Source organism: Mytilus galloprovincialis, chromosome 9, assembly GCF_965363235.1.
Source record: "Mytilus galloprovincialis chromosome 9, xbMytGall1.hap1.1, whole genome shotgun sequence".
NCBI classification, from domain to species: domain Eukaryota; kingdom Metazoa; phylum Mollusca; class Bivalvia; order Mytilida; family Mytilidae; genus Mytilus; species Mytilus galloprovincialis.
In genome coordinates this window covers 52,590,957-52,606,257 of record NC_134846.1, presented here as the reverse complement: position 1 = coordinate 52,606,257, position 15,301 = coordinate 52,590,957, and the positions used below count along the sequence as shown (strand labels likewise).

The 15,301-nt window shown below is 30.5% G+C and overlaps 1 protein-coding gene across 6 annotated transcripts in view; it reads right to left on the bottom strand.

Moving 5' to 3' along the window:
* The window catches only part of LOC143045262 (tyrosine-protein phosphatase non-receptor type 13-like), a 90,368-nt gene that overhangs the window by 31,082 nt on the left and 43,985 nt on the right, over positions 1-15,301 (bottom strand). For all 6 annotated transcript variants that reach the window (XM_076217634.1, XM_076217637.1, XM_076217638.1 and 3 more), the window contains 10 exons: positions 12,129-12,297; positions 11,454-11,604; positions 10,909-11,200; positions 10,432-10,482; positions 8,103-8,323; positions 5,001-5,086; positions 4,113-4,183; positions 3,452-3,510; positions 1,761-1,906; positions 330-386 (listed from right to left, as the gene is read on the bottom strand). In XM_076217634.1, the coding sequence (XP_076073749.1) occupies positions 330-386; positions 1,761-1,906; positions 3,452-3,510; positions 4,113-4,183; positions 5,001-5,086; positions 8,103-8,323; positions 10,432-10,482; positions 10,909-11,200; positions 11,454-11,604; positions 12,129-12,297 (1,303 nt within the window). The remainder of the gene's footprint in view (positions 1-329; positions 387-1,760; positions 1,907-3,451; positions 3,511-4,112; positions 4,184-5,000; positions 5,087-8,102; positions 8,324-10,431; positions 10,483-10,908; positions 11,201-11,453; positions 11,605-12,128; positions 12,298-15,301) is intronic.

Genomic DNA, 15,301 nt, shown 5'->3' with positions numbered 1-15,301 from the left:
AAAACAATGACCTTTGTTTAGAGAGTAAGAACGGTTATAAAACAATGACCTTTGTTTAGAGAGTAAGAACGGTTATAAAATCAACACAAAATAATCTTTAACACCCTTTTTTTTTAAATTGACAATAAGCAGCAGGATTTGAATGAGATAAGACACTTAACTTAATAATCTGCACATTTATTGCCTACAAAATTTTTACTATCTAAAATATATTTGAGTAAAATATATTTGAATAATCTAGTTTTCTTAACAAAATGATTTCATCCATGTCAAATTTGAGCAGTGTTGTATTTTACTGCAATAAACTTATCAACAATCCTGACACTTACAATTAATGGTTTCATTAACAGGTGATGCTACCATATCCAGGGACTGGCTGCTCGGCTCTGAAAAACATTACATCATCCTCTAAGTTTATGAAAGTTTATACTTTTTATATTGCTTGTCATACAATTCATATAATATTTTTTTCTCAATTATTTATCTGTTGAAATGAGATAAAAGTTTCTTGCAATTATTTAAAAGGAATTTAAAGGTGGTATCTAACATAAGACAACTGTCAGCTGCCTGATATCAAATGATGTGGATGTGTTTTTTCAACAATGAGCAATAGATTTCCTGTTTTTTATACTTTTAAAAATACATAGTAAGCAATATTTTGGAGAAATGTTGTTTTCAACTATTTGTCTTATTAATAAATGAGAATTCAACCAGATGCTCTGCAGGGCGCAGCTTTATACGACCGCAGAGGTCAAACCCTGAACAGTTGGAGCAAGGATAGACACAACATTCAAGCTTGATACAGCTCTGAATTTGGATCGTCATTAAATAATTGCCACAGCATAGGTTTCTGACACAGATTGAATATGGTTTAATGAACATAAAAATTTTCTTTGGATTTTTAGCGTTGTTATTAATCCCCTCAAAAAATTCTGAAATGAGAAAAATTGTACACTCCTCCCCCTTTCCCTTATTCCAACAATAATATCAATTCAAATTTCTAATGGAGTTTGCAACAATTACTACTCATTTAAATACATCATTAAATATTAAAATATTAAATGACATACAGTCATGGTTAAAACTAATATAAATCAATACATGTAGTAACTTTTAAAAATAATTTTACAGCTAATCATTTCAAGACAATCATCATATAATTTTCAAGCAGTGTAAGGGGGTAATAAAACATATTCAATTTATTTAATTATCAGCATTCTCTAAATGGAATAGAGTTACCTCCCTTACACTGCTTTTAAATTGTCAAAATTGTCCTTTAACCAGAAAAAAAACCTTGTTTTCCCCCCTTTTATGCTCCTAATTGCTAAAAGATTTGAGTCATAACGCCCAAATAACCATCTCTTTGTAGTATGGAAACTTGTGGTATAATTTCAGAGAGATTTATACACTTAAACACCAGTTATTGACTGAAAACTACAAAAATGCTTATTTGGACCCTTTTTGGCCCTTAATTCCTAAACCATTGGGACCATAACCCACAAAATTTATCCCAACCTTCATTTTGTGGTTATAAACATTATATTAAAATTTTATAGATTTCTTTTAACTTATACTAAAGTTATTATCTGAAAACCATGCTTCTTCGGACAATGACGCAGACAACGAAAAACTTGCAGTCGTATAAAAACAGTTAATCTGTACTTCACAATTATCAGTATTGATAATTAAGCATATGTATGCAATACACATATTGTTAATTATATGGTGAAGAATCTATAATCTTATCAATCCAGTCATACCTATAACATAAGCCTCAATTTCTCCATCCCTTTGTAATGCAGAATGTATGTCACTCATAGATGCAGCATGCAATCGTTCACCTGTATCACGGGGTGGTCGTAAATCCATCATACTTATACTGGTATCTGTTTTATATGGCGGAGGCCTGATCAAACATGCAAAGAACAGTAACTCATGCAATCAAAATGCTCCAAGTTTTAATATTAAACAGTTAACAAGAGAAAATTCGACTTCAACCATACAAAATGCATGTATATACAGACACCATAAATTAGCTGTTAAAATATTTCATTAACAGCTGATTTTTCTTGATTGATTTCAACTCAGAATTAAGTTTTAAATATTTGGTAGTTTATCAAATTAAAAATGTGCCAACAGGAAATTGTGTCCTGTGACTCCAGTCAACAATGAAAATGAAATTAATCAAGAATGAAGCTTCACTTTTACATATTTTTCAAAGTGTGTTTAATGATAAACATTTTAGGTAGTTTTATTATTTTTATAACAACATGACAAACAAATCTTGAGGTAATGCAAGCAAAGGAGTAGGTTCAGTAAGACACCTTTTTGGCCCCAAAATATAGCAGTTTTACAAAATTGTTATAATGTATACCAAGTCTTTTAGTTATTTATTGGACAGTAGAATACGTCTGCTAAATACATATGGGCTGTGTTAGACAATACAATGCACATATATCGGGTACTAGCATCATTAAGTCAGGCTAAATTACTGAAATCTTCACTATTTTAGCATTTTAGTTATTGCTTCCGTCTTAAATTGAAGTGGCCGCATTCGTGTTCATTCTTAATATTGAAATGTAAGTTGTATTTGATGATAATACATAACATATGTAAAGGTTGAGGATTAACACAGATGGGGCCACTTTCATTTTTGACAAAAACCTTCTGAAAAGTGACAATTTTTGGCATATTTGATAGATTTTTCATATTTAAGCTAGAATCGGGACGTTTTTAATGAGTAAATCTGTTAATATCTTTTAGATACACTTATTGAATCAACTAAAATAGACACTTAAGTGTTTAAAAAGTGTCTAAAATCTTTCGTCAGAAGAACTTGAAATTTGAGGCCAAAATCGGCCCTTACCAGACCTACTCCTTTCATAAGAATGATATCCCTGCTCTAAACAGAAATCAATGACTCAGTTTTTGATTTGATTATGGAAACCTCAAAAATAATTTCAATGAAAAAATAAGATACAAAGTGAACAATGACATTTTATTAGAAAGTTTCTGAGAAAGTTTCAATAAATTCTAGTCAAGCATTTGTGGACGGTTGCAGATACATATTTGGTAACCCCCAAGAGTAAGTTTTTATAAATTCTATTGATAAAAACCTCTAAATCTAGTATTTAAGATTAAGTCATAAAACATGCTACAAAGTAAAAAAAATATTTAGATGCATACTAATATTAGAACATATCTTATTACAAGATTAAAACCTATACAGATTTTTAACAACAATACATAAACATAACCAGTTATGACATGCAGAATAACATCTATATTTTAGTTTCAAAAGCTTAAACAACATGTAAATAACATAAATAATTTTGCAAAGAAATTAAAGGGAACAAAATCATACTGACAAGGCAAATTATTCTGAACTAATAACTATTCAAAATAACCAAGAAAAAAAAATGGCACATTGATATTTTCATATAATACTTACAATCTATAGGGTAAAGGATCAGATTTGTGTTGTATTTCATCATCACTATTAAAACTTTCCTGCAATCAAGAAAAACAGAAAATGTTTTATGGTTCTAAACTTTGACCATCAAAGATGAATTTCACCGTAATTATCAAATATTTTTTAAAAATACTTTTGCAAAATCTATTTCACTACTAATCTTTATTAAAATTTACATTTCATGAAATTTTTTAACTAGACATTTTTTTGTCAAAAGTACACAAGAAAGGAAGACAGAAAATTGTCTTTTTGTTATAAGATGGTGATAAAAACTACTTTCTTCTCACCAGTATTGTCTTTTGACACAGACATAACAGGTATTTTATCTAAACAACTAACTCATGAATTGTGCAATTTCCAAAAGTCCTGAAGCCGTGCCAACTCCAATGACATTTATGCTAATATAAGGGCTATGATGATGACATTTTTTAACAACCTTGACTGGCTATACATTATAGGGCTATAACCTTTAATGCAACACCACAGTTGGTAAAGTTAATAATTAAGTAAACCCAGTATGGTTTAATTAAAATACTATTGTACTTTTTTTGAATTATCTAATCAGTTGATTAACCACAATATCATATGATGTAATTATTGACCTGAAAAACTTTGACAGACACAAATGAGATTGATTTACCTGTAAGAACTCAGGTGTAAATGTAACATCTTCACCATTGTCTTGTTTCATATCTGTTGTATCTAACACGTCTGAAAATAAATAACAAATATAGAGTTATGGTTCCTGTTTAATGGTTAAGTCCTTGAACAAGATATGTTTAATGATTTAAAAGTCCTTGAAAGAGATGTGTTGATAAAAATAACATAGGAACATAAAAATAACTTTATCTGCATGACATCAGAAAGCAACAATTAATCTATCAGTAATCTTCAGGTAAATAACTTATTTTGCAGGGTCGCAATAATTGTGACAGTACATGCTTGCCCTTGAGGACTAAAGGTCATGGAATCTATTTTCAATCAGAATGGCAAGAAAACTGTAGAAATCTGTAAATATCCAATAATTTGAGATTTCACAAAATTGTTTTTAATTCAACTTTTGTTTTGGTTACTGTAAATTCAGAAATTATTGTTTATTATGAATTGAACAGGATATTTCTTAATTAATTAAAATCACATTTTAGTCTAATGTGACAAAAATTGCAATAATACATGCATGCAATAATTTCTGAATTTACAGTACCTAAAAATACTGAATAGCGCTGAGTAATTACATCATCCACTAATGACAGCTTGAACTGAAGCTGTGTAGACACAGTTGTTAACCTTGACCTGATATCTTTTAAGTCTATGAAGTTTACCTATACTTTTATTATAATTGCTGTCATTTTAGTTTCCACATAAGACTGAAGTTTCAGTTAAAACATACCAATAAAATGGAAAATAGAACTGGAGAATGTGTCAAAGAGACAACAACCCAACCAAAGAGCAGAAAACAGCCTAAGGCCACCAACAGATCTTCCCACAGTGCATTAAACTTTTATGTATCTATTTATAAGCCTCATACCGTGTTGATCAGGATTAGTTTCTCTTGCCCTCATCTTTAACTGGAATCTATGTTGTGCCGTTGAGAACTGTAGCAAGTATCTTCCTCTGTAATATAAATTGATTCAGGTAAAGGCAAATGCTATTTCACATTTCAGTAAAATTGTCATGATTTTTCCTTTTTTGCCTTTTTCTAATAATCGGTATTTTGCAAAATGTAATTTATCTATTTTTTGAAGCTGTGAATTTTCGCATTTTAGGAAAGAAATTAATTATTTTTTTACCTTTATGGTATAGTTTAAAGAGGGTGGTAAAGAGGGGTGCTTGCACAAAAAAAACATGAAATAAGACATAATTTCACGTTGAACGTGAAATAATTTCTGTAATGAACGTTGCACGAAAAATAAATACTTTAATTTGAACCTTTTGTGACTGAGTCACTGCCTTCTTGTATATATTAACTCTTTGTTTTACTTGATACTCCTGATTAAATATACACATTTATGATATAATTGGTTTACGGCTTTTAAAAAAGTATTTCTTGACGATCCCTGCCTAGTGTTTGAATTTTATTTGAAAAATACCGAGCATGCAAAATAAGACTTTGAAAATCACGATGCACGTAAAATTAAATAAGCTTAACACGTTGAACGAGGCACCCGTCTTGCACGACTGAACGTGAAATAAAAAAGTAAAAACATGTTGAACGTGAAATAAAAAACAGCAATCATGTTGCACGAAAATAACCCTTTACCACCCTCTTTAAAACCCATCTAGGTTATTTTATGTGTAATATAATCAATGGCACTCTGTCTGTATCTGCCACCAGTGATTATAAAGATATCAATACACCTTATCGCTATTTGTCTACCATTTCTGGACATCATCATTCCCGTAAAATTTTGATGTCATAATACAAAATATCTGACACTATAGGATTAAACACATTTTTTCTAGACGTTATTGATGTGTAAACCGGGGCGATTAACTCACAAACTGAATAAAAGTCCGAAGGACTTTTATGTTGAGTTTGTGAGTAAGAGCCCCGGTTTACACATCAATAACCTCTAGAAAAAATGTGTTTAATCCTTATAATTCTTCAGCCAATCATTTGTGATATTTAATAAACATTTGTTTTGTTGATGACGACTATATATATTTACCATCAAAAGCACAATGGCAAGTCGTGACTAAGGAGTACGCCGCCATCTTGACTTTCTAAAATCCATAAATGTCCGATAAATACAACGGAATCTTAAATGAAATACTAGCACCTACCTCAAAAACTTCATTTTAATTAAATGTTAACCGAATTTGAAGCGTACACGTAACGAAATAATCTTTCCTTTGAAAATTTCCATTGGTATGACGTCGTGTTTTGCCATGACGTAAATTCGCCAAATCCTTCATGAAATTTCGCGGAATTTTATTAAATTGTATTTCTATACATTTTCGAAGCTTTAGTGCTTTAAATTTCTTTCTTTTTTTGTGTGTTAAATATGCACTAGTATATTCACAACTGTTATGCAATTGTTTTTAAATCTCAATTTGCTGAAAATCCCGGAATCACTGCAAGCTTGTGTATCGCGCATGAATAGATTACAAAAGTAGTTTCGGAAACATGGTTTATCGAAGTGTAAACTTAGAAAAAAATTCTAATTGACCAATCCAATTCAAGTATTTATAGATATGCAAATCATATAAGAATTAAAAACCAATTGTTCAGAGAACAATTGTAGGTCTTTCCACTAGTAAAGATCTATTTTGATATTGAAATATGAAAAATCAGTTTAAAATGTTAGTTCCTATGGCTTTATGATGTATTTATATGAATTTAAAGCAAAGGTCAAAATCTAGAACGTCATATCAACCTATGACCTTGACCTCAATTTTAAGTTCACAAACCAAGGACCTTAAATCAAAAGACCCTAGGTCTTTAATATGTTTGGTTTATTAGTAATATCACTTTACGCGTAATTCTAAATGTAAGATTGGCAAAAACTCCCATTTATTGTCTGCACACCCTTTCAACCAAAATATACAAGTAAGGACATGTCGCAACTAACAATTTATGAAAAATTATTTGTCGATATGTCATAAGGTATTTGAAAATAAATGAAAATTAGCCAAAATCTAAATTTAGAATATGACCTTGACCTTTGACCTTGACCTCATTTTTATTATTTTGGACCAAGGACCTCAAATCTAAAGACCCTATGTCTTTATCACTTATGGTTTACCATTTAGAAATGCATATCACTTAATTAAATGGAAAAGGGGGAATAACTCTCATATGGAGTCTCCATAAAGCTTCGGTCCAAATGAATATCCTAATCCTGAAGATGTAACTAGCAATTTGGTAAAATAAATTTGTCGTATTTTTGACGGTTGCGAAGGAGTAGTGGCCACAAGAAAAACAGTGTTTGGGGAGATAACTCTTATAACGTAAAGTATTTTATTACGCAGTTGTAAATTTTTAAAGCGTATAAACTATACGATACCATATTCCAAATATCTAAGCGACATCTTTTGAAACATCAATAATACGCAAGTAAAAAAATTAGGCGGAAGAAAAAAAAAAAAAAAATAATAATAATAATAATCAGAACAAATTCAATAGGTCTTTCCACGGAAAGGTGGAAAGACCTAATTATCACAATGTATTAAAAGTGATTGTTGTCAATAGTTCAAGAAACAGATTCCTGAGTCAACTGGCACTGATTTCCAAATAGTGATGAGGTGTATAACAGTTGATAAGGATTTTTCAAACCCCCTAATCTGAATTTCCAAATAAGATTTCAGTTTAACACATAATATCTACCCACAACCAATATAATATCCTCAGCATGGCCTTAGGTTTATATTGGAGTCTCTGGTTGATACAGGTATGATATAAAAAAGCCATATAATATTCTCTATTTCTAAAATAACAACTTTATCAATCAGCATTGCATTCAAATCAGGCCTTTTAAAAATATCCATGTTTAAATAAATGAAATTTAATCTTGTGACCAAAATAATAATCTTGTTACAAAAATAGCATCTTGTTACAAAAATAGCATCTTGTTATAAAAATAGCATCTTGTTATAAAAATATCATGTTGCTATTGTAGCAGACACTTACTTTCTGAAGCTATTAGTGAAGTAATTGATCTTTGGTGGTTTAATCTGTCCTACGTCAGGTTTAGGCTGAACACTAAATCTACGTTTATTGAATGAGATTTTCATGATGGTATGCCAACCAAGCTGTTGTGTGATGTTTCTCTGTATCCCATGATTTTCTGCTAACACTAAACATTTCACTGTAATACCGACCCATGTCAAACTGCTAGAGTCATTCTTATTCTGAAATTATTTACAGTAAAATCTGTAGAAATATGTACACGTTACAGTAATACCAACCCATGTCAAACTGTTAGGTCATTCTTATTCTGAAATTACTTACAGTAAAATCTGTAGAAATATGTACACTTTACTGTAATACCAACACATGTCAAACTGTTAGAGTCATTCTTATTCTGAAATTATTTACAGTAAAATCTGTAGAAATATGTACACTTTACTGTAATACCAACCCATGTCAAACTGTTAGAGTCAGTCTTATTCTGAAATTATTTATAGTAAAATCTGTAGAAATATGTACACTTTACAGTAATACCAACCCATGTCAAACTGTTACAGTCATTCTTATTCTGAAATTATTTACAGTAAAATCTGTAGAAATATGTACACTTTACTGAAGGACCAACCCATGTCAAACTGTTACAGTCATTCTTATTCTGAAATAATTTATAGTAAAATCTGTAGAAATATGTACACTTTACAGTAATACCAACCCATGTCAAACTGTTACAGTCATTCTTATTTTGAAATAATTTATAGTAAAATCTGTAAAAATATGTACACTTTACTGAAATACCAACCCATGTCAAACTGTTACAGTCATTCTTATTCTGGTTTTATTTACAGTAAAATTTGTAGAAATGTGTACACTTTACAGTAATACCAACCCATGTCAAACTGTTACAGTCATTCTTATTCTGAAATTATTTACAGTAAAATTTGTAGAAATATGTACACTTTACAGCAATACCTGAACCCATGTCAAACTGTTACAGTCATTCTTATTCTAAAAATTTTTACAGTGTAATTTGTAGAAATGTGTACACTTTACAGTAATACCAACCCATGTCAAACTGTTAGAGTCATTCTTATTCTGAAATTATTTACAGTAAAATTTGTAGAAATGTGTACACTTTACAGTAATACCAACCCATGTCAAACTGTTACAGTCATTCTTATTCTGAAATTTTTTACAGTAAAATCTGTAGAAATATGTACTTTACAGTAATACCAACCCATGTAAAACTGTTAGAGTCATTCTTATTCTGAAATTATTCATTGTAAAATCTGTAGAAATGTGTACACTTTACAGTAATACCTACCCATGTCAAACTGTTAGAGCCATTCTTATTCTGAAATTTTTTACAGTGAAATTTGTAGAAATGTGTACACTTTACAGCAATACCGACCCAGGTCAAACTGTTAGAGTCATTCTTATTCTGAAATTATTTACAGTAAAATTTGTAGAAATGTGTACACTTTACAGTAATACCAACCCATGTCAAACTGTTAGAGCCATTCTTATTCTGAAATTTTTTACAGTGAAATTTGTAGAAATGTGTACACTACAGTAATACCAACCCATGTCAAACTGTTACAGTCATTCTTATTCTGAAATTATTTACAGTAAAATTTGTAGAAATGTGTACACTTCACAGTAATACCAACCCATGTCAAACTGTTACAGTCATTCTTATTCTGAAATTATTTACAGTAAAATTTGTAGAAATGTGTACACTTTACAGTAATACCAACCCATGTCAAACTGTTAGTCATTCTTATTCTGAAATTTTTTACAGTAAAATCTGTAGAAATGTTTACCTGGATGAACATAACAATACAATGTATATTTGTACACAAGTGGTTGTTAGCTTTTCCTTCACATCAGCAATTTATCTATAAAATTATGCTAAACTTTCACTTACTTATTAACATTTTTAAGATACCAAAGTAGTTGACAGTTTAAAATAAATTCACCTACTGAGATCCATTGAAAATTTCAAACGTACAAAGTGAGAGATCAATTGGACATGAAAGGATGCTTGTTCCAGTGCAAGGATGTCATTTGATCTTTCAGTCGTAAACTTTTTGTTTAATTTAACTGTAAATATGTAGACATATTTTACAGCGGTTTTCAACAAGTTAAGTTTCTGAATTTCAGGTCACATTCATCAATACCAGGTGAATTTTCATTGGGCTTTTGTATATAGTATGTACCAATAAAAATAAAGCTTCACATCAATAACTGTCCAGAACATAAATATACCAAGTTTCAGTGTGTCTATATTCTTACTATAACCAATATTGTTTGTAGAATACATAGGTCATACCTTTAACAATTTATGAAAATGGACACCAAATTCTGGTAGTTGCTGGCTCATCTGTAAAGAGAATGATGAATTTGTAGAAGTATAATTTTAATAAATAAACAATGAAAATCTTCAATATAATTTTTTTTTAATGATATCCTTGAAGGTTTTATAACACAAGCAGGTATTTATACAGGCAACTTAGAAATGTATTCTATTGTTGTATGCTCTTTGGTTGGGTTGTTGTTTCTTTGACATATTCCCCATTTCAATTCTCAATTTTATATTATATTTTCTTTATCAGACAAGTAATAATTATAATTAATTGATAAATGGTGTTTAATGCCACTTTCATCACTATTAGGTATATCATGACGACCAGTTTTATTGGTGCACAGATAAAACCACTACATGACTGGAATCAAACACACCTGTCATGTGCAGTGTTATATTTATGTAAAGAATGGCAAGTATAAATGAATGAGAAAATCAACAAACCTTTATGAATTCCACCTCAGCCTGCGTCTGTGATAGTCCTGTATATTTACAATGGGAATCAGCTGTATTATCTCTGATGTAGCCGACACCCACTCGTTTGATGACACGCCCACTATAATAATGCTCTGGTATGAAGTAGTTCTTGCCCATAGTCTCTTGGTCATAATCACCATACTCAGCCTGTATTGCTAATCCAGAGAGGGCCAGGGTTTTCTCATCGTTACAGAGTAATCTTTCTTCCAACAAATCATGTCTTAACTGAAGGTATAGCTGATGTCTTGATACACTATGTCTACAGCAGAAAATGTTTTATGTTTAGAATTTATGTTTTCTAAGGCACTGACTATATATACACATTATCAAAATACTGTGGATTTATTTATTTTTGTGGGTCCAAATTTCATGAATTGAGGAAAAGTTCCTGGTTTTGCTAATGTCTGCCATCAGCAAACATAACGTCGTTGAACAATTGGTTCTGTGGTGTAATTACTGCACTGTAATATGGGAAAATGCATGATTTCTAAAGTTATCTATACTTGTAGTACCTCAACATTCCCAGATGTTCTGGATAAAACTTCATTCTAAGGTACACAGTGAATGTAAGTGGTGGCATGTTTCCTTTCCATCCATCCTTCCATCCCTCAGGGGCTACTTTATGCAACTTTGTGTCCCCATCAATGAAGAAATGCTCTCCATCTAAATATCAATTAGTTTCTTTCATCAACGAAATTCAGGTTCAAGTAAGTTTAATAAATTAAAAATTTCAACAATGGAAATAATGTTGAAGGTAAATTAAATTTTGCAAATGAAAAATATAAATGTTAATACTAGTTAATATTTGATATGACTAGGTCTATCAAACGACCATTTTGTCATTTTCTACCCATAGTCTATGAAAGTGTATATTTTTAACATCCATTTCAATAAAAATTATTCAATTGTAGAAAATTAGATTCATTTCTGTCATTATGCACTGGTGATTTACAATACTGACTCGAAACTCCTAATTAATTTTAACATAAGTACTCTATTTAAAGTCATTTGTAAAATTAAACCATGTCATAAAACAAATTCATTGCAATAATGAAAATTTCTTTACATCCATTTTTTCACATATTACATTAGTTAACAGAACCCATAACTAGAATGTGCCTACAAGTTCTCAAATTCCATGAATTAAAGTTTTTGTTCATCAATATTTTTACTGTAAAAAGACATACCATTAATGTATGATAATCCAAAGAAGAAAAATTCTGGCAGTTCTGCATGAGTAATGACAGCTTCAAACAATTGTTGACCTGTTGTACTGGGGTCACACATTGCTTCCAGTTTCTGTCCTGTTAACAACACAATCACAACTCGTCTAACATGAGTTGGGTTCTTTAAACTCTGAAATTAAAATAAAATAATTTGTATGTGTTGTTGAAAATGTTTTGTTATTTTAAAAACCAAATCTGTCAATTTGTGATATATTCAAACACATACTTTGTGTCCAACATACCAAGAGAGTTTTTCTCATATTTTTTTTATAATAGGATTTAACACATTTTTTCTAGAGGTTATTGATGTGTAAACCGGGGCAATTAACTCACAAACTGAATAAAAGTCTGAAGGACTTTTATGTTAAGTTTGTGAGTAAGAGACCCGGTTTACACATCAATAACCTCTAGAAAAAATGTGTTTAATCCTTATAATTCTTCAGCCAAACATACACCATTATCAATTTACATTATTTGTTTGATGGCTACTATATTTACCATCAAAACCACAATGGTATGTCGTAACCAAGGAGTACGCCGCCATCTTGACTTTCTAAAAACCATAAATGTCCGATAAATGCAACAGAATCTAAAATGAAATAGCACCTACCTCAAAAACTTCATTTTAATTAGATATGATCCGAATTTGAAGCGTACATGTAACGAAAAAATCTTTCCCTTGAAAATTTTCATTCGTGTGACGTCGTGTTTTGCCATGAAGTAAATTCGCCAAATCCTTCATGAAATTTCGCAGAATTTTATTAAAAAAAAATGTATACATTTTTGAAGCTTTAGGGCATTTATTTTATTTCTTTTTTTTTTTATATATGCAATAGAATAGAAACAACTGTTATGCAATTGTTTTATAATCTCAATTTGCTGAAAATCCCAGTATCCTTGCAATAATGTGTATCGCGCATGAATAGATTACGAAAGTAGTTTCGGAAACATGGTTTATCGAAGTGTAAACCAAGAGAACCAGGTGCTCCGCAGGGTGCAGCTTTATACGACCGCAGAGGTCGAACCCTGAACAGTTGGGGCAAGTATGGACAAAACATTCAAGCGTGATACAGCTCTGAATTTGGATTGTGATCAAATTTTTGACATTACATGGGTTTTTTTACACAAAACAAATGTCAAGATTTTACAAATCAATTAAAGATTTCTTCTTCAAACTTATTTAAATCTAAAATTAAATAGTTGACACAGCATAGGTTTCTGACACAGAATGAATGTGGTCTAATGAACTTAAAAGTGTTTTTTTGCCTTTGAGCAATTCACTATGCTGTTGAATATTAATCCTCTCAAAAAAATGTTTGAAGAAATTTTCTTTTTATTTATGAAATCTGAAATGAGAAAAATTTACCCCCCCCTTTTTTTCACATCCCCGTTTCCCTTTTTCCAAAACTGATATCAATTCAAATTTCTAATGGAGTTTGCAACAATAACTACTCTTTTAAATACATCATAAAATATTAAAATGTAAAATAAAGTGCTTGTTATCACTGAATGGTAAAGATTGGTTGGTAGTAAAAGTGAATATACATTGTTTATTGTATAAAACAATAAAAAAAACTTCATCAGCAACATTTTATATTGGCAAATTTCCAATGAAGTTATTTACATAAAGTTATTGGCAAATAAAAATAGAAAATGACATCATAGTCATGTCTGGCAAATTTCCAACATACATTATCTAAAAACATTTTAGATAAGATAAGGAAAAAAAGCTTCATCAGCAACATTTTATATTGGCAAATTTCCAATGAAGTTATTTACATAAAGTTATTGGCAAATAAAAATAAAAAATGACATCATAGTCATGTCTGGCAAATTTCCAACATATATTATCAACTACTATTCTATACAAAGAAAGATAACTCCAATTGAAAATTAATTGCTATTGCACAATATTGTGCAATTAGATATTTCTTGCTATTGTGCAATACTGTGCAATTGAAAATTTCTTGCTATTGTACAATACTTGATATGGAATCCTGATTTGGACCAACTTGAAAACTGGGCCCATAATCAAAAATCAAAGTACATATTTAGATAAAGCATATCAAATAAGCCCAATAATTTAATTTTTGTTAAAATCAAACTTAGTTTAATTTTGGACCCTTTGGACCTTAATGTAGACCAATTTGAAAACTAGACCAAAAATTAAGAATCTACATACACAGTTAGATTTGGCATATCAAAGAACCCATTTATTCAATTTTTGATGAAATCAAACAAAGTTTAATTTTGGACCCCCATTTGGACCAACTTGAAAACTAAGCCAATAATTAAAAATCTAAGTACATTTTTAAATTCAGCATATCAAAGAACCCCAAGGATTCAATTTTTGTTAAAATCAAACTAAGTTTAATTTTGGACCCTTTGGACCTTAATGTAGACCAATTTGAAAACGGGACCAAAAATTAAGAATCTACCTACATAGTTAGATTCGGCATATCAAAGAACCCCAATTATTCAATTTTTGATGAAATCACACAAAGATCAATTTTGGACCCTTTGGGCCCCTTATTCCTAAACTGTTAGGACCAAAACTCCCAAAATCAAACCCAACCTTCCTTTTATGGTCATAAACCTTGTGTTTAAATTTCATAGATTTCTATTTACTTATACTAAAGTTATGGTGCAAAAACCAAAAATAATGCTTATTTGGGCCCCTTTTTGGCCCCTAATTCATAAACTGTTGTGACCTCAACTCCAAAAATCAATCCCAACCTTCCTTTTGTGGTCATAAACCTTGTGCTAAAATTTCATTGATTTCTATTTACTTATACTAAAGTTATTGTGCGAAAACCAAGAATAATGCTTATTTGGGCCCTTTTTTGGCCCTTAATTCCTAAACTGTTGGAACCAAAACCCCCAAAATCAATCCCAACCTTCCTTTCGTGGTCATAAACCTTGTGTCAAAATTTCATAGATTTCTATTCACTTAAACTAAAGTTATAGTGCGAAAACCAAGAAAATGCTTATTTGGGCCCTTTTTGGCCCCCAATTCCTAAAATGTTGGGACCAAAACTCCCAAAATCAATCCCAACCTTCCTTTTGTGGTCATAAACCTTGTGTTAAAATTTCATTGATTTCTATTCACTTTTACTAAAGTTAGAGTGCGAAAA